This window comes from Phoxinus phoxinus, assembly GCF_949152265.1.
Source record: "Phoxinus phoxinus genome assembly, chromosome: 7".
In the NCBI taxonomy this organism is placed as follows: domain Eukaryota; kingdom Metazoa; phylum Chordata; class Actinopteri; order Cypriniformes; family Leuciscidae; genus Phoxinus; species Phoxinus phoxinus.
In genome coordinates, this window is record NC_136882.1 from 31,266,295 (window position 1) to 31,292,868 (window position 26,574).

General features: G+C 38.1%; 1 protein-coding gene across 2 annotated transcripts in view; it reads right to left on the reverse strand.

Annotated features, from left to right (window-relative positions):
- Positions 1–26,574, reverse strand: part of erbb4b (erb-b2 receptor tyrosine kinase 4b) — a 301,643-nt gene that overhangs the window by 61,413 nt on the left and 213,656 nt on the right. For both annotated transcript variants that reach the window (XM_079619307.1, XM_079619306.1), the window contains 9 exons: positions 24,043–24,161; positions 20,646–20,787; positions 18,913–19,026; positions 17,867–17,993; positions 16,759–16,832; positions 12,315–12,405; positions 10,061–10,260; positions 6,720–6,852; positions 2,125–2,218 (listed from right to left, as the gene is read on the reverse strand). In XM_079619307.1, the coding sequence (XP_079475433.1) occupies positions 2,125–2,218; positions 6,720–6,852; positions 10,061–10,260; positions 12,315–12,405; positions 16,759–16,832; positions 17,867–17,993; positions 18,913–19,026; positions 20,646–20,787; positions 24,043–24,161 (1,094 nt within the window). The remainder of the gene's footprint in view (positions 1–2,124; positions 2,219–6,719; positions 6,853–10,060; positions 10,261–12,314; positions 12,406–16,758; positions 16,833–17,866; positions 17,994–18,912; positions 19,027–20,645; positions 20,788–24,042; positions 24,162–26,574) is intronic.

A 26,574-nucleotide genomic window follows, 5' to 3' on the forward strand; every position in this document is an offset into this window, starting at 1 on the left:
CTCTTTCGCCAACACACACAAGCACACGGCCGTACGCATCTTGTCATGTAGTCATCAATTTAAACCAAAGTGCTTGAGGCTGTTTTGAAAAAGGGGCAGCGCTGAGCACACAGCCCATCTGTGGTAGTGTCTCTAACCTGATCAGATTCATGGACATCCAAACAGCTTATTCATCCCACTCTCAGGTGTCTTCTATGGGGCAGGACTCTCTGTAAACACTTGCCAAGCTTAGGCAACTTAATCTACTTTCTCACTAAATTAACAAGAAGTAAAATCAATCCCACGGCTACAAAAGTACACTTCGACAAGGGATTCAATTAATCATTTGACCGAGCCAATCGAAGGTGGTGTCTGCTGTTCAGCTCTGTTTGTGCTTTAAGCTAATATATATTGAAAGAGATTGCATTGAAATGAAAGAAACATGCACACAGAATCCAAAATTAACAATCACCAAGCAATGCAAGAAAAAGCATATTTGGTGAATGACCTTGCAAAATCTCAGTATAATAATGAAATTAAATTAAATGGGGTATTTATATACTACTTTAATGATTAATGATTAATCTGACGGAAAAAAAATACATGAAAAATTAAAACCAAAATGATTCAAAAAGCTTTTCTGTAACAACAGATATTTTAAAATTATGCCACCAAAATAAAAAATAAAAAATATAAGGAACACACTATTAGACTGTTCTGAGTATGATGCTGTGACTGGCAAAAACAGCCTCTATGCCTTCAATATTGAAGAGAAAATCAGCTAAATAATTTATTTGCCATAAGAACAACAAATACAGATTTTGCATTTTTGCATTTTTTTATAATGCAAAATAAAGTTGCCAGTAACAAAATAAAGATGTTCGGTAATTTATCTAAATTCCAGTTGTGACAGTTCTATACTCTGCAAAGAGCAAAGGAGGATTCAGGGGATTGGCCAATCAGAAACACTCATTGCCTGTCAATCACTATGACATATGCCTTTGAAGGGTGGGGTTTATTCGAGAGGCTGGTCTAAATCAGTGGCTAAGAAAGAAAACCATTATATATGACACAAATATGAAAATAAAAATATGAAAAAAGTACTCCAAAATACTTTTTATCAGATTGATTGAGCTGATTATTCATTATATTTACGAGGTTAAAGCTACCTTTCAAAAGTTTGGGGTTGGTAAGATTTTTAAAAAATATTTTTGAAAGAAGCCTCTCATGTTCACCAAGACAGCTTTTATTTGATGAAAAATACAGTAAAACAGTTATATTTTCTGAAATATTATTATAATTTAAATGAGCTATTTCTATATGTTGACCCTGGACCACAAAACCAGTCACATGGGTCAATTTTTTTTAAATTCATCACATGAAAGCTGAATAAATAAGCTTTATTTAAAAATCTGAAATCTGGGTATGCAAAAAAATCGAAACATTGAGAAAATCGCCTTTAAATTTGTCCATTTATGTTGCCAAATGTGCAGCATTCATTCACAAAAATAAATGTTTTATATATTTACAAAATATCTTCATGGAACATGATCTTTACTTAATATCCTAATGATTTTCGGCATAAAATAAAAATCGATCATTTTGATCCATGCAATGTTGTTGACTATTGCCACAAATATACCCGTGTAACATGTGACTGGTTTTGTGATCCAGGGTCACATATATGGTTAAAATGTAATGTATTCCTGTGATGCAAAGCTGAATTACCGTACTTCAATCTTTATTGTCACATGATCCTTCAGAAATCTTTCTAATATGCTGATTTGATGCTCAAGAAACATTTCTCATTATTATCAATGTTGAAACTGTGATCATTTTTTTCAGGATTCTTTGAAGAATAGAAGGATCAAAAGAACAGCATTTATTCAAAATCTTTTGTAACATTATAAAAGGCTTCACTGTCACTTTTGATCAATTTAATATGTCCTTGCTGAATAAAAGTATTAATTTCTTTAAAAAAAAAAAAGTAGTTTTTTTTTTAAATCAGAAAAAAAATAATGTCTAAAACACCATGGCAATTAAAATTGTACAGTTGTGCTAATGTTGTTGTTTTTAAAGACCGATATAATTGGCTCTAAGTATAATTTTCTAAGTGTAGCTGGAGATAAATATGACTGAACTCACAGGCCCATTGCAGGTAAGCACGTCATCATCTGCCACCTCACACTGCGCGTCACACTCCAGGCACACTGAACCATTTGCGAACTCACGCACATCCCTATAAAAGAGAAAGAGAAAAATATGAGGTAACATGACATTTAATGACCGTTCAAGAGCATTCAAGTTTCAGATGGGAAGAATAGCACGTCAATCGTCAAAGTTCTTCCACGAATTCCTGCTCAAGGTCAAGGATCTAGATGATTCAATCACTAGCCTTTTAAAGTCAGGAAACTCTCCAATTTCAGACTAGATATTAGGTCATTATGTACACTTCAGATTTCAAGACCTGAACGAGGAAAGGCTGAATCACAGGCAGTAAAAGAAGAGTCATCACGCACACACACACAAACACACACACACACACACACACACACACACACACACACACACACACACACACACACACACACACACACACACACACACACACACACACACAGAAAGAGCGGCCGAAGGGAATTCAGTGCCTGAGGCACAGGGCCGTAGGGAGGCAACAGTGGAATCCAACACATCCGCCAGGTGTTTACAGCACTTCTCAGACGGCTGCCACACCTGGCAAACACAGTTACTGTTGACCAAAAGTAAACAGTCAGCCTTCACCACCTATCGAGGTGACAATTCATCAAGCACATTCAGGGACACCTCAAAGCACCACACGGAGGAAATCAGCCGGGGACCTCTGAAACAAATGATCACAATACAGGCGAACACAGCCGCTTCCTGGTCCCATCACTCCTCTGAAGACGGTAGTGACATTTTAGAAGCTGACATGTGGAGGATGGCAGTGTGGGCGGAAAATATTTAAAATATATATATTTTTTATGATTGACGTGCTATGTCAATGAGTGTTACATTAAATGAGAATGAATTATTCTTTATCTAAAAGGCACAGCACATTTTGTGTAGACTGTGAGGAAGCTTTAAGACCCCCTTATCATTAAAGGACTTCTCTTTCTCCCTTTATGTGAACGTTAACTTCACAGGCTCATGGTTTTGCATGTTCGGTGTCCACCGCATGTTTCATGGTTCACTCTGTGTTCTTTTTGTTCTCAACTGTGTTTGCATTTTGACATTGGACATCAAGTGGAGACCCAATAAAGAAACAAAATGGTTTATCATTCAAAAGTAAACAAATATGTACTTAAAATCGAACATGAAGAATATGAATGTTACTACTAGCAAAACATGTTTCTGTATTGGGTCTCCATTTGATGTCAAATGTAAAACATGACTTGGCTGAATTTTATAGAATCATAAACAACTGCAGGTGTGTGATTTACAGTATTTTTTTCATAAGTCTCTTATGCTCACCAAGGCTGCCTTTATTTAATCAAAAATACAGTAAAACAGTAATATTATTTTAAAACTTTAGATTTTGAATGTTCAGCCGTCATTACTCCAGTCTTCAGTGTCACATGATCTCCCAGAAATCATTCTAATATTCTGATTTGAAGCTCAAGAAACATTTCTTATTGTTATCATCAATGTTGAAAACACTTGATCATTTTGTTTTCAGGATTCTTTGATGAATAGAAATTTCAAAAGAACAGCATGAGATAGAAATCTTTTGTAACATTATAAAAGTCTTCACTGTCATATTTGATCAATTTAATGTATCATTGGTGAGGAGAAGTATAAATTTCTTTAAAAAAAAAAAAAAAAAATTGCATGTCCTCCCTCCCTAATAGTGTCTGACATTGAAACCTGAACCAAAAAGCCTTTTGGACTGTTTTCTGATATCGGTATTTACCACTAGCCACTTGTAAAACAATGATCTGAAATGAATGTTAATACCAGCTGTAAAAAAGCACAAAAAGATCTGCTTCCTTCCAGCAAACCACACAACAAAAACTGTCCTGATCATCTTCAAAATCTTTCATTTAGAGCTCAAACACACCACAGTGGGTCATTTCATTTTTTAGCTGTCTGTTCCCTAATACTGAGTGAATCATCTTGTGCGAACAGCGAGTGAGACCGCAGAGGTCGACAACCAGAGGAGAGACAGAGAAAACATTGAGATCACCCTGCAGATCAAAACACAAACACACACGCACACACACAGACACAAAAACAGCAAAGATAGCGGAGCACTGGGTGACGGGTGAGTAGGTGGACGTGACAGTGCGAGACAGTGATGCATCCGTGTCCGTGCCGTACCTCTCCAAACCTGCCTCCCGCTTCTCGACCACATAGGGCCTGGTGAGCAGCTTGGGCCTAGAGCCGGCCAGTCTGCAAGGCAAAAGAATCATGTGGGACGATCGCAGGGTGCACGAGCCCTGGTGCTGATTCACTATCAATGCAAAACCAACATGGATGTGGCGTTTATATAAAATACAGTGCACCCATCCATGATAGTCCTAGTCCTAAACACTCAAAGGACGAGGGGCCGTCTCTAAATGGCAAATGACTGTTGTTTTAGAATGTGAAAATGGATGTCGTTTGTTTATTGCCTTTTTTTAGCTCTGGGCAAGGGAGAAATTAAATTTAGCTGCTTCACTCAGTCAAATCAATCAAAAGCTGATATTCATCTTTCCCTCTGAGCAGCACACAACAAATAAAGAGGGAACTCAAAACCAATCTGTAATTTACTCTCTTCACTGCACTGATCAACACCTTTATTGTTCACTTATTCCAAATGTGTTAACCGAGAGAAGGAGCTTAATGTCAAAACAATGTTATGAGGAATCAGACAGACACTCACTACCAAAAAGATTTTTGTGCTGGTTTGGTATTTGTAAAGACGGTTTACCAAGGAAGCCTGGCTGGTTAAGTTAGTTACGCAGCATCACGAGAACATCATCCATAACACAACATGTCCTGTTGACCAGCAAAGAACTTTCTAATCTACAGTGCCATGGCAAACAAAATTATTCATTTTTCCTTGGGTTGTTTAGGAGTTTATGAGATAAGACACAGGGTACCATGAAATAACACAAAGACAATAAATAAAATGTCTGGTTACACTTTATTTCGACAGTTTTCTTTAGACATTCTACTAACTATAAGTAACTTAACTTTGCAACTACATGTCAACTAACTCTCATTAATTTGCAACTACATGTCAACTAACTCTCATTAGATATTAGTAGACTGTGAGGTTAGAGTTAGAATAAGTTGACATGTAGTTGCAAAGTTACTTCTAGTCGGTGGAATGTCTGTTGGAGGACCATCAAAATAAAGTGTTATCAAATATTAAGCAGATACTAAGAGTCTACTAATACTGACTGGTAGTTGACATGTAGTTGCAAAGTTACTTATAGTTAGCAGAATGTCTGTCAACTATCAAATTGAAGAGTTAGTAATTGTCTATCTATACTGGCTGCACAAGAAACAAGAAAGGACGACAAGAAAATACACAGATTAACTAAACAAAATATGTTTTCTAGTATATGTACACGTACAGTCTTTGTGCTTTTATTAAATTTTTTGTTTTGCTAAAGGAAGGCCATTTGTCTTGGAAAATATTTTACTACACCTTCATTTAATTTTCCTACTTTTAAAATGCTTTTAAAAGGGTAGTGCATCCAAATGTTTTAGTTCTTGTCATTCATGTCATTCCAAATATGTATGACTTTCTTTTCTTCACAAATATATATTTTTATTTTTATTTATTTATTTACAATGTGGTCGAAAACAACATTGAAAAAAAAATAATACTAATTAGAAAAGGATTAATCACTAATACATTTTTCCAAAACCCCATTTTAAGCACTTCACAGAAGAAAGAAAATATGTAAATGATGACATAAGTCTTTTTTTGTATGAACTATCCATTTAAAGTTGACATTTGATTATTTTAACCTTGTCACATATCCAGACTATAAAACATACAGTAAACTATGTAACATCTGTCATATATTATTGAATTGTTTAATATTTTATTAATATCATTAAACCATAAATTAATTCCATGAAAAATTATCTTATAAAATATTTATTGTGTGGAAAGGGTAAACTAGTGAGTTTGAAAAGTTTATTTTCTTAAAGTACACAGGGTCAAAAGTGCCCATGGAAACACTCATACGTGTGTGTGTGTGTGTGTCTGTTTATCTGCCTTAAATCTTTGTGCCTGTGTGAAAACAAAACCAAGGCTTTAGTTCTTCATTCTGTCATGGTGCTCCACACTCTGCTGTATTTGATGTAGACGTCATATGAGGTAGAGCTCACCCAAACACTGTTATTTATTTTCCAGCTCAACCAAGCTTACATTTCATCATTGCAACCTGCTCTCCAAAGCCAGGGGACGTGCTGCTCTGCTGTTTTATTATTGTTTGTCTAGAGGATGTAGACATGAATCTTTGTGAAATCCCTGTAGAACAACTAGCTATTGTTCAACCTTAGGAAGACACATCTTCTACAAGCGAACATTAATAAACTGTGCCGCAAAGTGTATGCAAATAATCCAACAACATAGCTTGAGCACACCTGTCATTCTTGAGATTTGTAGATTCATATAGCAAAACATGCCCTGTACAAATATAGTTTTGTGGAGTTATATACATATCTTACATGTCAATTTAACTTTTCATTTGCATTGAGTGTGGCGTTCAACAACTTACCCTTCGTGCAGGTTGCAGGATTCAACACAGGTGCGTCCCCTGCTAAAGAACCGACAGGACAGGCACTGGTCGGGCCCCGGACCCCAGCATCCAGCATCAGAGCACAGCGGGTCACATACCATACGGTCCAAAACTGCAAAGGATATGTTTATCATTAATACAAGAGCACTCATGCCAGTAAATAACTAACTTCCCCATAGTTTCCTTTCATCTCTCATTTGTCCTAACACTGAAAGTGGCAAAAGTCTTATTTAAACACATGAAAATACAAAATGCATATTATACATTTTTATTACACGGCTCTGTGTAATACTTGCTTCTGATTGGTCAAATGCACCAGCGGTATGTCATTAACTGGTAAAAACAGATATCCCAGGCTCAGTAATCTTAAATTGTAATACTAATAAAATATTACAGTTTTTACTGTATTTTTGATTAAATAAATGCAGCCTTGGTGAGCATAACTGTGCGTTCACACCGGACGCGAATAGCGCGTCAGGCGCGAGTGATTTCAATGTTGAGTCAATGCAAAGACGCGTTACACGCGTTTTACGCGCGTAACACGTCTTTGCATTGACTTAACATTGAAATCACTCGCGCCTGACGCGCTATTCGCGTCCGGTGTGAACGCACCATTAGAGAGCAAAACCAATAAACAATCTCACCGCTCCCAAACTTTTGAATGGTACTGGCAGTATATGCAATTTAATGTAATTTTAATATATATTTTTTGTAAATATTTTTTTTATGTACGGCAATAGATGATACGTATATATTTTTAGAATAAAAATGCAGAATTTTATATTTCCCTTAATTATAATGTAGTGCTAACTATGGAAGCAAACTGCTCTAATTGACTTTTTCTAATAAAATATCTCCTGTTCCAAGGTGTTACAATGAAAAACTAATTTCTGTCCATATCTGCATTTCAATCTATTGCACATTTGTCTCCAAATGATGCCGTCAGTCCACCCCAGGGAAACGTTTAGTCGATAGATGGAAAAGATCCTTTGTGAAACCGTGACTGAACACAATGCACACGCCATCTGTGAAAAGTGTTCCTCGTCCGGTCATGGATGTATTCCGCTTGTAGGAAGCTGGCTGTATATGAACTGCCGCATTTCAATTTGAAATGAGGACAGAATGGTCCGGGCGCCCACCCACTGAGGCACTGGATTTTGCAGCAGCTGGGAGAGTGTTTTAAAATACTGCTGACACCACTTCAGCAAGTCTCACAGACGTCCTCCTCAACAGACAAACTTCTGAAACTAATGATGAGAACAATACCACCGAAGAGCATATATCGGGGTCACAAGATTCCAAACCACAGTGACAATAGGGAAATGATGTGTATTAAATATGAGCAAACTTTTGACAATGTCATTAAAAAGTCCTGTTCTTGCTTTCATTGGGAACAATAATGCCGGATTTAACAGCGTAAACTTGTGGGATTCAACCAGCGTCACCGGAATGGGAAACAGGAGCTAACAAGGACACTAAAGACCACAGTCTCTAGCGTCAGTCCCAAGTGTGCCTCTTGAGATCAGGGGTTTACCAGCTCTCACATCGGCATGAAGCGGATGTTGCGATTGTCTTTTCTTCCCTATTGTTATGTATATCCGAGTTAAACAGCTTTTCGAATGAGAAAAAAACATAGAGCCAGACTTTTGTCCGCGTGTAATTGATTAGATCATTTGAATCGTTGTGGTTTTACACTCATGTGAGTAACAGGTTGTCACACGTCATCAAAGAAGAGAAAGATGTCTTAGCAAGAGTGAGAGGAAGTTATTTTGATAATATTCCATAAAAAGTGTCCATTTTGATATCATGGTGAATTCAAAGCAAAAATCTAATATTAGAAATTTCAACATTCATGTAAATTTTTAAATTTAACTTTTCATTCAGATTGTTATGCTGCTGATATATTACGTAAGAATTATTTTTTTTCTAATTTTAATTATAAAAGAATGAAGACCTCCACAGTATTATGTTACTTTGAGGACTACAGTAAGCATTGCTAAACACCAGGGAGGGATTATTGTATATGTGGCTATACATTTATTTGCAAAAATCAGCAATAATGAGCAATTACATGTAAAAGCACTCCAGAGACCACTACAAAAACCCAGCTTTTCTCAGGGAACAACATGTTCAAGTTCAAGGACCAACTTGGTGCATACCGCAGGTATCCAACAGCACGAGGAACGACAGAGAGAAGTGGGAAGCCCTTTCAGCTCCACGTTTGTGGCAGATGGATCAAAAAGATGCCAACTTCAAAGTTTTAACCTGGTTGAAAACACACAATTTGGGTTGTGTTGACGTCAAAAGCAGTGCTGGGTTGGTTTCCAGGGAGATGTGCAAGAGCCAGGGGGATCGCGAAGCCCAACAAAAGGCTACGGTTGCCGCGAGACATTAATGATTGCTGTTGCATCACAACATCCTGCGCAATGGAAAAGAAGTGCAAAAAACAGCTTTTTAGCTGTTTTTCATAAACATCACTCAGTAGCGAGAAAAGAGAGAATTCTTAAAGACAGAGGTGAAAGTAAATTCTCTCTGGTGATTACAGCTTCTCCTACAAAAAAAAAAGAAAAATCTGAAATGTCAGAAATTGTTGCAGGGTCTTCCCTGCAATTAATTCCCTGTGATTGTTCATGGAGCGACTTAACATTTGCAGAGAATGGGTAATTAGATTGACGGTGAATGCATAAACCCGAGGAATTTGGGGTCTTTTTTTAGGTTTACGGTAACATAATTCCACACATACACACACACACACACAAAAAAAAACATGAAAGAACTCTATGTTGGATCTAAGGGTGATTTTGAAGGGTAAAAACTGAGCACATAGTAGGGGGCTTGCATCAGTACTCGTATTTCACAGCAGAGTGAGACTCTGATCGTCTGACATCTCCTGACCCACTCCATCTGCGGAGGAACCTGGGGCCCTCATGGCCCCCGCTAGGCTCGGTGAGGTGCAATGACCCGGCCAGAATGACAGGTATCAGGGAGCCGCACCAGCACCTTCCAAAGTGACCGAATGTACTGCCTAAAAGTCAGCGAGCTCAGCGTGAGGCGTCGTGATCTCTGGCTGTGGTTCAGGTGAACCAGGACAAACAGCAGCTGGAAGCCAGAGAACCATCCTAACCTCAAGACTTCTTCTCACAGGTCAGATGCTGCAGATTGTTGGGTAGATGTCGTGAAGAACTGCTTTTTGAAGCATTTCAATTTGCTAGAACTAACTGGACATTATGATGCAAGTCTAATATCTGGCTATGCAAGGATATGACTAATTTATCCTAAAAACGAATGGAACAATAGTAAAAACAGAGCGATTTACTCACTGCACTCCTTGGGGTTGCGGTTGTTGCGGATCAGGGACTTCTGGGTGTTAGTGCGGAAGAGTCGTGTCCAGTTGACGGTGTTGTAATAGCAGAGTTGACTGTTGTTGGTGACGTACACGTTTCCAGCACTGATCTCATTAAGAGACTGCAGCTGAAGTGATGAAATCCACTGCTGCTTCAGAACCAGAAGAGAGATGCCACTAAACACGAGAAAACAAAAGGGGACAAAGGGTTACCGTTAACACTTTAAAGAGGGGTGAATTCGAGATGGTCACTGCAGAACACGAAATCCAGGGGGAGGAGTTGGATCCAGATCCATCTCCTCCCACCTTACATATACCTAAACCTACCCATCTACACCCCCTGATCCCTAAACCCACCCCTAAACCTACCAATCTCCACCCCCTGATCCCTAAACCCACCCCTAAACCTACCAATCTCCACCCCCTAGATCTGGATCCAACTCCGCCCCCTGGATCTCGTGTACTGCAGTGAGGTGCTACTGGTGAATTCAGTAATAAAAATAAAGGGAATGCACAATATTTAATCAGTACAACCACATATATCAGTTTTTCCTGTGAAATGCGATTCTTAATTTTTCTCAATCAATCAATCAATCAATCAATCAATCAATCAATCAATCAATCAATCAATCAATCAATCAATCAATCAATCAATCAATCAATCAATCAATCAATCAATTAATCAATCAATCATTTATATAACATTACATTTTTATATATTTAATCAAATAAAATTACACTTTACTCTTTCAACATTTTCAAAAATAATGAACATTACATTGACAACCACAATTTTAAACAATCAAAAACAACAAAGAAGACCATACTTTCTTTAGCCTGGAGACTTGATCAGATCAGAATGAGTAAGAATGAAACAAAAGAATAAGATCTGACACAAAGAAAGCTGAAATGATGGCTTCGTGAACAAAAGGCACGAGCAATTTGCCATGTATGAGAGATGCTGTTGCCTTTCCAAAGCAAGTGTTTAGCTTGCGTCCCCCATCTAGCGTCGCAGAGGATCTCCCACTTCAGACGTGATGAGATGGGTTAACGCTGAGGCGTAATCACAACAGTGTTTTTAATCACAGGCAGGCGTGCTGAAGAGCACATCAAAGGGGCTTTGAGAGTCAGAACGTGCAGGTGCACTTAGACACTGACATCGCTCTCATCTCGCCGAGACTTCTCTTCTGTTATTCCTCTTTCCTCTCTGTGTTTCAGGCAAAAAGCCAGTGTCAGGCACAGAGCACATCATGTGACAAACGGTAATTGCTACAGTGGTAGAGCTTTCAACAAATGACCCCGCAAATGTTAAAACTGTGCTCTCGCTCTCTTTCTGCCTCTCCTGACTCTTTAACTCTAAGCAAATGGGTGTTGCACTGTGTGAATAGAGCTTTTCATTTGTACTCTTTGAACTCTTGGCAAGAAAGCCTCAGCCTCTTTAGAAAACACGAAAGAGGGGATTCACTAAGAGTGAATTACGCATTTGCACATGCTGTCTGTGTTGTTTTAGTCCAATTCACTAACATGACTAAATGATGCAAATCAGGAGATAATGGAAAAGTAGTCACAAAATTGGTAATGAATGTAATTTGAACAGCTATAAATCTAACAGATTTACAGGCAAGTTATTCATCAATTGATAATATTACAGATTATCATGAGATGAATAAATGCCACGATCAATAGAAATTATAAACAAATATCTTTTTTAAATAAACATTCATTAACCACCTATTTAACATGGACGATAAAGGCACAACACATCAGACAGGCTTTGAATTTTGTGAGTGGAAAGCAAGTCTGTAGTGAATTATAATGAATGATTTTGCAAGTTATTTTAACTTTACATGCTATATTCCAATTATTTTTAAGGTTTGATTACAGAACCACAGAAAGACAACAACTGCAAAGTTATTCAATTGATTTTCACGGTTTGCTTTATACAATACAAACATTTCGTTTTGATACCATGTATAAATAAGTAATATAAATTAATACTCATTTTGAATTCAGGTTTTTTGAGTTCACTGCTCAAAATATAATTATTTTGTTTTGTTAAGGCTACTTCTGTGTTATTTTTTCGACTTCAATGTGTGACGTTGTAATTACAAATGCCTGATTTGGAAGAATGAGTTTCCCAGGTGCACTTGAAGAAAGCAACAGACTTGTGGAAGTAGGATGAGGGGGACTATTTCTAGAGCTGGCAACAAAGAGTGAGCCATAGATCTTACCTGTAGAGAGACCTGCCTCCGATGGTTGCCAGATTGGAGAAGACACTCAAATCAGTCATGTTTTCTGGCCAGGACTGAATGTTTAAAAAACCTGGAAAACACAAGATGATACACTCAATGAGCCAAATGATCAGCCAACATAGTAGACATAAGTGGTGCCACCTACAGTAATTAAGAGAAACTTACTTTCATTGCAGCATGAAAAAAAAAAATCCCTCTAAGCTTATTAAAGTCATTAATGAGTGTGGGTGATCAGTGCTGAACATACAATCAATGTGTTATTTGAGAAATATGACCACTATATAATGCCTGACTATATTATATTCTCATATCCTGCATCTATCTCCGTTTATTTAATGCAGATAGAAGAGCTGATAGCTAAGATCAAGGAGACATTTTAATAATGGATTCAAAAAATGTAATAATTCATTGAAAGGAAAACAATCCTGTGCATATGCCAAGAAGAGACAAACGGGCCACGAGAAAAAAAAAAAATCAAGGACACGAAGAACATAAATTACTCCAATTACTTTAACAATGCAAAGCTTTGATGGTGCATATTTCAAGTAATAATAACTGATATTTGATTGCCTTCAAACTAATTCATTAATTTCAGAGGGACACGTTTGAGCAATAGCGGTCTTATGTTATGTTATATGAGACTAATATAAATATTATTCCTGCTGAGAGTTTATGGTCATATCTCTATGCCGCGACTTGTGGTTATCATTCCTGGCCTGCTTTGTTGTGCTTCGTTAAAATTTTGGATTCAAACGTTTGGATTCCACGCTCATTAGCATGTCTACCGGAAAAGACTACAGTAAATATTAATGCAGCCATTTGATTAAGACATTTGCCTCCAGTGATGGTTTTCTGGAGGAGAGAGAAATGCCATCAATAAATCATAAATCATCTAAATTTGACATTAATTGAGCTCATACTGACATTGTTGCCAGACTGTTCATTATTAATGCAAAACCTTCAAAAATGTGCCTAAAATTTCACGATTTTCACTCTTAGAAATCTATCATTTCTCAGCTGAAATGGGGTTAAACGCTTCAGCGTGTGCATTTTCCACAGCCTGAGTTATTATTTGGTCTAAGGTTGTGGAAGCAGATTAGAGGAAGTGCCTCAGTGAGGTGTCGTTAGCGTGGTGTCTGCTGACACTAATTGCCTTAATGACAAAACTGTGCGATGGGAAGTCTAAGAGAGTGTGTCTGCAGTGCCTTGAGAGTGGGCCGCTTGCCTGTCTGTGCTGTAATCTGTTTATTTTTTACGTGTGGAGGCGAGACTTCATCATGCTAATAGTGCTAACGAGGTCCCAGAGAACACTTGTCAGCTCCAGACAAACATCAGGAGAGTAATGCTGGCCCACAAATGAATTGCACGTAAGAATCACAAAGGGAACTGCTTCAAATGTGTACGAGTAACACAAAATACAGCTGCCGACACCAGCGAGTTCGATCCGCGCCAACATGATCCTAAGGCTAGGATCTCTTTGTGTCATAACTCAGAAATGTATGCTTTAAATTTCTGATGCTTTAATATACCGTATGTAGGCTGCTATATATATATTGTTATCAATACTATATATATATATATATATATATATATATATATATATATATATATATATACACAAACTATATATATATATAAAGTATTTGTTATATATAAAGTACAAAACTGTTCAAATGTTTGTAGTCAGTAAGACTTTTCAAAAAAAGAAAGAAATTTATGCTTTTATTCAGCAAGGATGCATTAAATTGATCAAAAGTGAAAGTAAAGACATTTGCATTAGCTAAGTTAACATGAACTAAGAATGAACAATAATTCTTCAGCATTTCTTAATCTTAGTAAAGATTACATTATTAACTAGTTAATGCACTGTGAACTAACATAAACACAAACAACGCAAACAATGAACAGCTGTATTTTTATTAACTAACATTAACACAGATGAATAAATACTGTAACTAATGCATTGCACACTGTTAGTTCATGTTAGTTAATATATTAGCTAACATTAGTTAATGCACCTTATTGTAAAGTTTTACCAGACTTATAACATTACAAAATATTTATAATTCAAATAAATGCTGTTCGACATATATACGGTATATATAATAATAATAGTGTGGAAAATTATATTTTAAACTATATTTGTACTGTGTTTTTTGCTTTTTGGAATGAACAATCTGAATCTACTTTGCAACACTGGCTGTTTGGTTGAAAAAACTATCTTCAGAGAAAATAAATAAATTTGGAGAACACTATCATCATCAAAAGGCTGCAAAAATATTTTCTTAGAAAAATACTGATAATTTTTCACAGTTCAATGTCCCAGTGCTAACCCCTCCCTCAAGCCCTGAGACCAGGCAGAGGTTAAATCAGGTCAGCCCTTTGTCCATCTCTCTTGAGAAATGATTCACAGAGGGCTTGAGCTGAAGGCAGAGCCGGAAGAGCCACAGGCATTTCCCCAAATCTTCAAATACTGGTGGAGAAGCATTCGACTGAGACTGTGAAATGTTCGTTTAATGCAAGTCAGGGTTTGTGGTTTACTGAGAGTCATACTGACCATGCAACCATAGAAAAATTAAATAACAGGCATCTGAAGGGTCTTTCGTTTCAGCTGCAACTTCTCACAGCTAGATGACCTTCTTCAAGCGTAAAATGCAAATTGTACACTGAATTCATTCAAACGGAGTAAACACATTCGATTTAAAAACCCGCTGTAAAGAAAAACATATAGCAGGCACCTCTGGATCTGTCAAAGTCTTCAAGCTGGGGGTCACAGAGCAGAAATAACACCTTGCCAGTGAAGACGTTCTGTCAGAGACTGTGGCCACCTGCATATAGATGTGACAGCCTGACATGCATGCCTCACTGACTTGGAGAGCCCTCTTTGCTGTCACCACAGCAAGAGAGCGAGAGAGGTAAAGAGTGTAAGGGAGAGAGAGAGAGAGAGAGAGAGAGAGAGAGAGAGAGAGAGAGAGAGAGAGAGAGAGGGGGGAGAGGGGGAGAGGGGGAGAGAGAGAGAGAGAGAGAGAGAGAGAGAGAGAGAGAGAGAGAGAGAGAGAGAGAGAGAGAGAGAGAGAGAGAGAGAGAGAGAGAGAGAGAGAGAGAGAGAGAGAGAGAGAGAGAGAGAGTGTGTGTGTGTTTTCAACTGCTTTCATGTTTCTTATGAGTCCTGCTCTCCTTTGGGAAGCTCTCTTCAGTTGGAAAAATCCTCCTCATCATGTATTCATCATATATAGAGCCTCCCCGCTGAGATACAGAGAAACGGACACTCGTACAAACACACTCAGTTACACACATCCCACACACACGTCTACAAATCCACAAACACGCTAGATCTTCCTGTGTGCTTTGTTCCGTGTGTTTTTGATGCAACTCTTCAATAAAACTGGTGGATTATGAAAATATGGGCATGTGAATCAGCTATTTTTATTATACAGGCCCTTCTTTATGAAAGCACAAGTTAATGGCTCTGTTCCAAAATGTATGAACCTGCCTCGCTGTCTACTGTCTGTTACCTTATAAGGCAGCACACTAACTGAAATGGACCCGCATTAGTGACTGGTTTGGAACAATCTCTCAGGCCCTGTTCACACCTGTTATTAAGATGTGTTTTGGTTGATCGGAATCACAAGTGGATGACGTGTACACAGGTGTAAATACAGGTGTAAACGGGGTCTAAAATGTTTTGAGCTTGTCCACTTCCAGAGGTAGACAAAAATGCATTCGACCAGATTGCTCTTGTAGTGTAGACACTCGTGGTCGAATGAGTTCGAACAGCCACAAAAGCCTACTCTCCACCTACTGACCTAATGCATAAAGATTATGGGAAGCGCGCTAGCCAGACTGGATTTAAACGTTGTCAGGTCTCAGCTGGAGAACCAAGTTTGGTTTGAAGACGAAAAACGTACTATAGCACAATATTCTCTCACTATTGATGATTTCTAATGCACTCACAACGTTTGCAGTGGTCTTGTGAATTAAGGTGTAAACAGGATAATGTTATAGATTGTAAACCGATTAAAATGCATCTTAATACCAGGTGTAAGCAGTGCCTTAGTGTGTTAAACAAATAACCCTCCTCATGCAAAGTGCACAGTAAACGTGTCTTGACTGATTTCAGCAGAGATTAGGTTAGCAGTGCTTGTGTCAGCACATATTCTAATAAGCATAGACATACATAAATATTGGGTAAAATTGTTCATTTATTATATTAGCATATAGCATTTATTTAAATATGTGCCTGCCAGAGGAGGATGGGCGGCTGAGTGCTGGTTCCTCTAAAGGTTTGTTCTTTGTTCTGCGCAAATTTGTGTTTGTAAGGCACTATGCTTTATTCAAAGATGCCTTGAAAACAATATGCGTTATCATATTATCATCATTATTATGTAAAAGACCAATCCAAATTAAAACCAACATGACTTACCAGTGATCTCTCGAACGGTGCGGAACACATTGAGTTTCTCTGGATCCAAGGGCTCTATGTTGTGGTATATGTCCCTGTAACACACACAAAGATCGATGCATCATTCTCAGTACATACTGAAAGCCACATCGTTTCTTTAAGAAATCAAGAAAAACCTAGCATTTTGAGTCCAGATCGTGTAACAAGCTCTTAAAGCAAACAGTGAGAAGCCATTTGCAAAAAATCAAGTTATTAGAGAGTCCATAAGTGCAGACTATCAATATAAAAGCGTTTAACCAGTGTCTGCTGACCACATCCATCCCAGTATGCTGAATTGTCTAGATCTTTTCTAAGTCTCCATGCCTTATAATGTTGTTTTGAGCAGTACAGCAGGTTTTAACAGCGCCACTGAGCTGGAGATCTTCTGGGAGGATGTGTCCAGAACACCTGCTGACGCGGCGTGTGTGAGAGTGTCCACGTGGGAATACGTGTAAGAAATATGTGCACTCCATAGCACAGTTTGTGGTGGAGATGATGTCATATGCATGCCTATCAGGATGTGTGTATGTGTGCACATGGGTTTTCCCAGCATGCTGCGGCTGCTGGCCCTGGATTGCTCTTTAAGAGCAGAGTCAGCTATATGGGGTTAAAGGGCCAGCCAAGCAGGCGCAGTGGGATCAGAAAGAGACCACTGGAGGGAGCAGGTCAACCAGAGGTCAAATGACTTCTTGACAAGCTGACAATCAAATATTTCACAGCACTTATATAAAGAGGGGGCAGCAGATTTCTCATATAAAGTCACATTAACTGCGGCCGTCTTGAGAGTCAGTAGAAGGTCTCGTAGGTCTTGCTTGCCTGTCTAAACTCGCAAAGTGTGTTAACGGCACTTTTAATGCGTGCTATTAAACTAGCCACTGCTGTTTTTTTACACAGCCATGATGTGAATGGTTTCTTTAGAGCTTTTCTTTCATGAATCCCCTCCTGCATCATTAAAGCTGATGTTATCTGATAAAAAGAAGCAGCATAGGTCAAATGGCTTCCGACAATCCAATATTCGATATTCAGCTGCAAAGCAGAGTGTAATGGCTGTGAAGAGGGCCGAAAGAGGCCTTGAAGGAGCCACTCTCACCCTTTAATGCCTGTGATGAGGAACACCAGATTTCCGTTGATCTTGGTGCAGTTGATGAATCTGTCAATGTTGCTGGAGTCGACGGTTTGGGCCGTCTGAAGGCTGGCAGTGCCAATCCCATCACATGCTATAACATAAACCAGACAACTGTGTAAAAATCATGGATAGAACTTTCAGGTGATGTTTGATAACTTTGAAAGAAAGAATAATTAATGAATGGTTAATGTCAGGTCAACTGACCCCTTCAGAAATTGGTTAGCAATGTTCCCACCAAAATACCATACTTCACACATTACTGTTACTGCTGTAAAGTTCACGGTGCACAATACACGTTCTGTGATGCAGTGTTTAGTCACAATACACCGCTGCATAATGGACAAAGTAGGTTGTTTACTGGAAAGGCTGAACTATCCTGATAACAAGAACTACAGGAACCAATGAACTTCACAAGTTGATGCAAATAAATAAGTAAATAAATACATAAACAAAGACCGTATCAACACCAGTCTTTGAATAGCAGTGTATTTTTGTAAAATGTAATTTTGAATGGCAGTGTATATATAAAGTGTAATTTCAATATTACTATATTACAATCTATAATATTGTACATTTATAATTTATAAAAATCAGTGTTATCCAAAACTATTTAAACATATTTTTTTGTTTAAAACTGAAATAAAATGTGATATTAAACTTAAATAAACATCTAAAAATTATAATTTTATGCTAAAGTGTTAAAATGATTAAAACTAAATCTGAAATTAAAAATAAATAAAAACTAATATAAATGCCAAAAAACATAGCAAAACGACAAAGCTAAACTAAAATTTAAATATAAAAGCTAACTCAAAATATGAATAAATAGCATGCAAGTAATATTGAAATAATACTGTTATAAATTAAGGAAATAGAATTTCCACCAAAAATATGTTTTTTTGCTTTGCTATCAGTTTGTGAAATTTCACTGACAACTGAAATGTTGGGTTTGGGGCAATCATCATAGCAAATGTGCCATTTTGGTGAGTTTTGATGACGTGTGTGATCACCTTTGGGGCAGATATCAGTGCAGGGGATGCACATCTTGATCCTGTTCTCCTCCACCTCCATCTTGTTGCTAGGACAGGCTCTGACACAGGAGCTCTGGTCCACCACGAAGTTATCTATCACCCCACACACAAAGGCAGAACAAACGGTCAGACTGCAGCGTGCCCCTGAACAAACTCTAAGCAATCTCTGTGAAAAAGGCCATTGACATTTTGTAATGGTAGAGAAGAAACATCCATTCTCAGACAAAAACCATTAACACATCCGCGTGAACGCACTGGGGACCCTGACTGTGGCGTGTGTGCGTGGAAAGAGCCCATTTCCGGCGGCGACTGTGCAGCGTGGCATCCATCACCAGAGAGAGGAAAGGGCTCACGAAGGGCCAGATAAAAGAAGATGGAGCTCTCAAGTGCAGACGTCTCTCTTCCCCTCTTACATTAAACGTGAATCTCAGAGTCTTACTGTGGCATTAGATTTAACGTGACACCAGAAGAACGAATAACCCTGGAAAAAAACAAAAAAAAACACAACCCTCACTTGACAGCCTCGTGAAACCCAACCAAACTGAGGATTTCAGAGATGTGCCATTGAATGAAGAGGCCTTGTCCAAACTGCAGAGGACGGTTTGGGTTATGGAATGGGTCTCTGAGTATTGCACAATAACATTCATCATGGACTGAGCACTGGAGTGGGCGTCTGTCAGTGTGCAAACCCTTCATTCCGCAGCAGTGGCGGCCCAGCAGGGGGGATAATGGCACTCGTGCTCACCTATAACCACTGTTATCAGAACTCTCTTTCATTATTTTGATGTTACTTTCTCTTTCCCCGTTCTCTCCTCTTCAAAGAAGTCAGGCCAGTTCATTGGAAATTTTTATCGTTTCAATGAGAAACACACGAGATTCCTATCTCCGTAATTACTCCATCAGGTCTATTCACACTCAGCTCTGTTTTATACGTTGCATTGTATGCAGTTTTTTTACGGTGCTGCAAAGCCATTTAAACATAAAAAATTTACTTATAGATCACATTTAAATTTTTACTTACATTTAAATGTGGGATGGACAATAAAACATTTAGCATTGAGGTGCGTTACTGTTTTGTGGATATTATTTTATAATAATATCTGTCTACTAGAATTTGATTGGGTTAGAGTAACGTATTGAATTAATGCAAATAATTTTTCTTTTAATCAAAAACAAACTAATTCTCAACAGAACATGAGGGTTAGCATAATGTCGTTTTGAATGGATATTTTTATATTTTAACAATAGTTATTTTGAGATCAAACAATAGTTGGTGGACCCCCTGCAGTACTGCCACAGATCCCTGGTTGAAGACCCCTTTCTTTCTTTCTTTCTTTCTTTCTTTCTTTCTTTCTTTCTTTCTTTCTTTCTTTCTTTCTTTCTTTCTTTCTTTCTTTCTTTCTTTCTTTCTTTCTTTCTTTCTTTCTTTCCTCCTTCAAGTCAACAGAGGTCGAGAAGCTGAGTGAGATTTATCAGACAGGCTCACTCTTGGGGCTCTACGTGTGGGCCGCACCTCAACAGGGGCTCAGAGGAGCGTGAGGACTCAGGTGCAGCCGATTCGCCTCATTTGCATTCAATCTGAAACATGCTTACATGCCCGCTTGTGAACGCGCCTAGACATGGCATCTGATATCCATTTATGTGAGTGAAAGATCCAGCTAGAATCGTGTGCGTAAGCATACACAGGTTTGTATTCATTTTCTCCGTCTTACGTGGGCACTTTTTGACGCAGAAAGCTCCATATGTGTATTTGGCCCGCGGGTTGTGCTCCAGCTGGAACGTGGTTGGGTTGTAGACGAAGGGTTGTGGGCATTGCGTCACACATGCACCGCTGTCGTTGAAGTTAGTGCAGGCCTGGACACAAGGAAACAAGGTTATTGACAGCAGCAATACACATTTATTTAATAAAACAGCTGACAAAATCTTGTGTTGCTACTCTTAAGGCCTGTTCACACCGGGACCAATTTCACACGCGATATTCGCCGACGTTTAATGCCTCGTGACTAAACAAAGGGCGCCAATGTGAGTGTCCACACCGACCCGTAAAACGCCACGCGTAAAAGCGTCATTTTTTTAAAAACGCCTCGGGTTCGTTTTTTTGGTTTGACGCGCTGCGTCAAAAACTATCCGACCAATGAGACTGGCGCTTTTGCTCACGTGTCTGGAGCTTCTGAAGTTACAGTAAAACACAACTTGGGGGCGCTCAAACACAAAACGGTCTTGCCGAGCGTAACGCAAAGAAGATATACGCCAAGTATATGCATCTACGGCCCTGTCCCAAATGACGCACTTCATGTGGACTTTCGGTCTCGTGGACTTAAATTGCGCGTGCTCGCTGAGTCTACGAGTCCGTAGGCCGTCCCATTCATCATTTTAACGCTCTGAAGTGTGCTCAGCAGCGCCCCCTTTGTACCCTTGAAGCGGTCTTCCGCGAAGCCCGCATGGATGCAGGCTTCACACACTTTAACTACCCAGGAATCCTTGCGAATTTGCGAAAGGCCAATCAGACAACGAATGGGAGGAGCTTTCGCTCACGTTAACATGAGAAGAAAATATTTAAGTGTAAATATCATTATGGTTTTTATGACCTATGTGTACATTTTACCAGTTGTTACCTACAGTTTATACAAACATATGGTCATCAACCAGTGGTTGATGTCTCAAACATAAATATATATTTATATTTAATATAAACATAAATAGTGGACTGAATAATAGGCTACGATCGCATTATGATTCATTAAATAAATAGAACCGAATGTCAGGGCTTTACTGAGTCATATGTAAATGTAGAAATATAATATTTAAACAACAACCGGACCGTCTTCCTGTTTCCGGCGTGACGATCGAGTCTGTCCCAAAAATACCTCTCAATGCGCCCTCGTGCACTCGCGCCAAGGGCCCTATAGGTCTGCACTACATGACGTCACCAAAGTGTGGACTCTGAGGAAGTCCACAAGTCCGGAGTGTGCCATTTGGGACAGGGCCTACACTGCCGGGAAGAAATAAGACGAGGAAGATGCAAGACAAGATGAATGTAGAGCTGTTTGTCTCGTTGGTGTCGGAACATAAAGAACTATATGACAAACGTGCCAGCGACTACGCGGGGTATTTCTGTTTTACATTAAGCGCCATCTAATGTCAGGGAATGAATTTGCATGTTCACTCGGCTCATCGTCAGCAAAAATCGTTTGGGTGTGAACACAAAAAACGTGTTGAAAAACGCTGATGAATAATGCGCGCCGATATTCGTCCCGGTGTGTACGGCCCTTTACGGTCTCATTTTTGTAAATTATGCAATAGAACAATGTGTAGGAACACAAAATCAGCTTCAACACACAATAAAGTATGTCAACCAACACCAATACTACATAAAAGCAATATAGAGCAGCAATGCTACTAATACATAATGATTCAAACAGGCTAAAGGAATTGAAAAAGCTCTAAACTTTGACTTTAGAAACATGTGAGAATATATGTTTTCTGTCTTGGAGTTGCTGAGATGAAAAAAAATTGAAGGCATTGATCCAAATCCCAATGCATGCAGCAAAAGTGCTTTTTCAATTAAAAGGGAACAATTGAGAAGTACAATATCAATGATTACAGCTGAGGATAACTAATTAAAAAACCAGAGAGGTGCGATAAATCGCTTTCTCTGAGGGCCGGAGAGGCGAGGAGCAGTCAGAGACGTTCGGGATCTGCCCAGGCAACACGCAACAAAAGAGCTACAGAGGTGTGGCCTCCACTCTCATTCACAGCAAAGCATTGTGGGAGGAAATGAGATTTTAATGGTATCTCTAGTGCAAAGAACGTCTCCTATAGGGAGATTTCTGGTCAAAAGCGAGTCATCTGTAGGCAACATAGATCTCTTTTGCAGAAGTGAATATCACAGCTGAACAAAAACTCACAGATAAGGTGAGGGAGCCAGAATGGGTCTGGCGCTGTTACCGTAACACTTATACAATTGCAGGTTTATGGGATGCTGATAAGGCCATAGATGACTGACAGACTGTGCGTGTGTGTTTGGGGGAAAAGTTTTTACATGCTGAGACATCTAAGAGGATCAAATTTGAGGTTAGGGATTCTATTCGACCCGGAAAAGATGTTGACTAGTTGTGAGTCAATGCTTAAAAGCACAATGGCCACTATTTCAAACACAGTGAGGTTTCAAAATCAAATTTTAAACCTATAAAACTATTTTAGAATTAACATTGTACATCAACATTTCCAGACCAGTACAATTTGTTGATATTTTGACCATGTTTAAAATCCAGATACAACAATAACTATAAAGTTAAAAATCATTCTAATTCTATGAGAATAGGAAAGTCCACACCACAACTAATTATAACAACAACAGAAGAACGACAAATTAAAACACTTTCAGAACGATTTTTTTTCCAGCTAATAAATGATAAAAACACTGACAGCCAATCAAAATCCAACCTGCTTAAAAGAACTTGAGCATTTAAAGTGGCAGGCGACATAATTGCAGTGTGTGCTTATAATAAACAAAATGTCACTGTGCATTGGTGTGGACTTTATATATTTATTGTTATAGCTATTTTTATATATATATATGTCTTATTACTCTTGGTGTGAACGGATCTTAACTTGTACAAAAGTTCAAATGTGCTTGCTTGCTTTGAAGCTCAATAAGGTCTTTGGATCATTCTCCAAATATATGATAATCAGGTTTTATACAAACTTGTGAAGTTCATGCAGCTTGAGCACTGCAGTTATTAAAGCAAAAAGAAAAAGAAAAATTGTGTTTCCTGATCATATAATTTGTGTTGATAAAAACCCTATAAAAATAGAAGAATGCAAAAGCTCAAATTTGCTAGTGGACTTTGAAACCCCACTTTATATATTGACTATGACATGCAAATACAGAACACGTACAGAATAGACACAAAGAAAGAACAGTTTGTGGACAGAGGACTTTTCATCCTGCTGTCAGCATATAGAACAAACTGTAGTCATGTGATCTGTGACTAGTCGACAGAGCCAAAACATCAACTAATGGCAGAGCTAATCGACTATATTCTGCAATCACTAATACTGTATGCTTGGGTGTATGTGTGTGTTACAAAAATATTGAAGACATACAAAGCAGTCTGTGTCCTTCGGTCCTGAACAGCCTCCAGCACACTCGCGATGGCAGCAGTCACTGACATACGGCCCAAAACAGCGGCCATCACACTGCTCGGCACACACCGTCTTGGTCACTGAGAAAGTAACAGAGATACAAGTTCAGAAACAGTTTGTGAAAAAAAGCATTTTCTAATTTCAATAAGCATTTGTGTTAACAAACACTTTAACCATAATGCCTCATCATACTACACAGCTGTCTATGACAGTAGCAGTGGTATTAAGTAAGAGTAAACCGAGCTCTAGCCAGAGAGAACAAGTGCAGATGTGTGGTCTCTTAACTTCAATGATGGTGAACATGGAGCAGTGCTGCTTTCCTACTCCTAGCGATACTCACAGTAATGCATATAGACATTCACAGTAATTCCTACCATATGGCATGCCAAATACATCTCCGGTGTAGCTGCTGAATGAGCTTAGGGAGCTTTCTGAAATAAGGCCAACTTTACGCGCTGTAAGGATGCAAACGAAGATGCGGATGCTTGGCTAATGCAACTCTTCTAACGTTGTTAAGATAGTAACAAACTTTACTCGTGGATGTGATAGAGTTATTATCACAATGGATAAAATATTATTAAGGTACTCTATGATTCAAAAATTTGGGATTGGTAATAAAAAAAAAAAAGGTGATATTCTGAAAATATTATTACAATTTAAAATAACTGATTTGTATAATATATTTAAAAATGTAATTTATTCATGTGAAGGCAAAAATGAATTTTCAGCATCATTTCTCCAGTCTTTAGTCAAGTCACAAATATTTATATAGCGCTTTTTACAATACAGATTGTTTCAAAGCAGCTTTACAGAGATAACATGAAAATGCAACAAATTTTGTTTCCAAAAGAAAATACAGTCCAGCTTCAGCTTCAGTTCGGAGTCACATGTTCCTTCAGAAATCATTATGCTGATTTGGAAACATTTATTCCTATTATCAACGTTGAAAACTGTTGTACTACTTAATTGTTTTGTTTTTGTGGAAACTGTGATACTTTTTCCCCACAATTTTTTGATGAATAGTATGTTCAAAAGAACAGCATTTATTTAAAATAGAAATCTTTTGTAACATTATAAACGTCTTCTCTGTTGATCAATTCAATGCATCCTTGCTGAATAAAAGTATTAATTTCTTTAAAAAAATGTTTGTTTTTTAAATGGAAGTTTAGCTAGCTGTAAATGTGTCGAATTTAACTAAATTCCTGAGTAAGATTCTCTTAAAAAAGTTGCTCTGCCATCACAAATGTTGACCTGAGAGAGAGAACTAGCTATAGAAGAATACAGTTTACACCAATGGCCAGTGGCTTATGCTTCTGGAACGCAACAATGTACAAAATCACAAAGACTCAAATCCTACAAAGACTGTCATTTTAATTTATCTACTAGTCCGCACACAAATGTGAGTGTGAGTGTTACTAGCAAGGTGCTTGTAAAACGGTGTAATTGGATTTCCACAGCAGCATTTGTATATGCATGCTTGTTCGGGCTGGCACGCTACACAGCCTCTTACAAATGCGTGTTAATTCTTTATCAAGAGTTCATTAGGCTCTCTAAGCATGACAGGATTCAGATGTACATGGTTCTTGGTATTGACATAGAATTTCAAGCTGTGACAGCAGTGTCCTGCTGGGTGACATGCTATACTTAATAGAAAATTACATAAAATATTTCTTTATTTTTTTTGTTTAACTTCTATACATATGCAGTTTTAATGATCTCATGCTAATTGAATATTTAGATTTTTCAATATTCATGCAAAGCCACATTGCTTACAGAATCACTTAATTTAAAAAGAGAACTTATTGGAACTAAACTGCCACTTCTGACGTGAGATGGATGAATAACATTCTTATTTGATCATCCATGTTTACATATCAATGATGGGAGATCAGAAACATGGCCCACCCAATCGTTGTCAGACATATTGTTGACAATATACAGTAAGAGTAAAGTGTTTAAAAGTTCGCCAAACCTTCAGCTGTTTCTGTGTAGTACCTGCTGCTCTGCACATCCTTCTGAATGATCCCAAAGTTGGAAGTTTATTTTTAAATTCCAAGCGACTTTTTATCGGATTAATTAAGTGTGAGTTTATATCACGCATTTGGAGTTTAAATGACACAATTCTGACTCCATATCTCGCAATTTTAGAGAAAAAATGCAAAATTGTGAGCTAAAAAGTGTGGCGGAAACAAGCTTCCATACAAGGCTGATCATTTCTGTCTAACCTTAATTAATTAGGCTACACAAATAAATGAGAATTGTTTCATGTGTCACAATGTGATGCAACCAAAAAGTTGTTTTTAAAAATTAAGGCAGTTAATATTATATGAATCCCGACAACAAACCTGCTTCCCATATGAGTGAGCCAATAAAAAAAAAATTATTTCTAAGGATGGCCTTTTTAAAATGGCTTTTTTTTTTTACAAAAATTTTTTAGGGGGAAAAACAAAACAAAAATAAAAAAACGTAATATCTTGGCAGCAGGGGAAATAA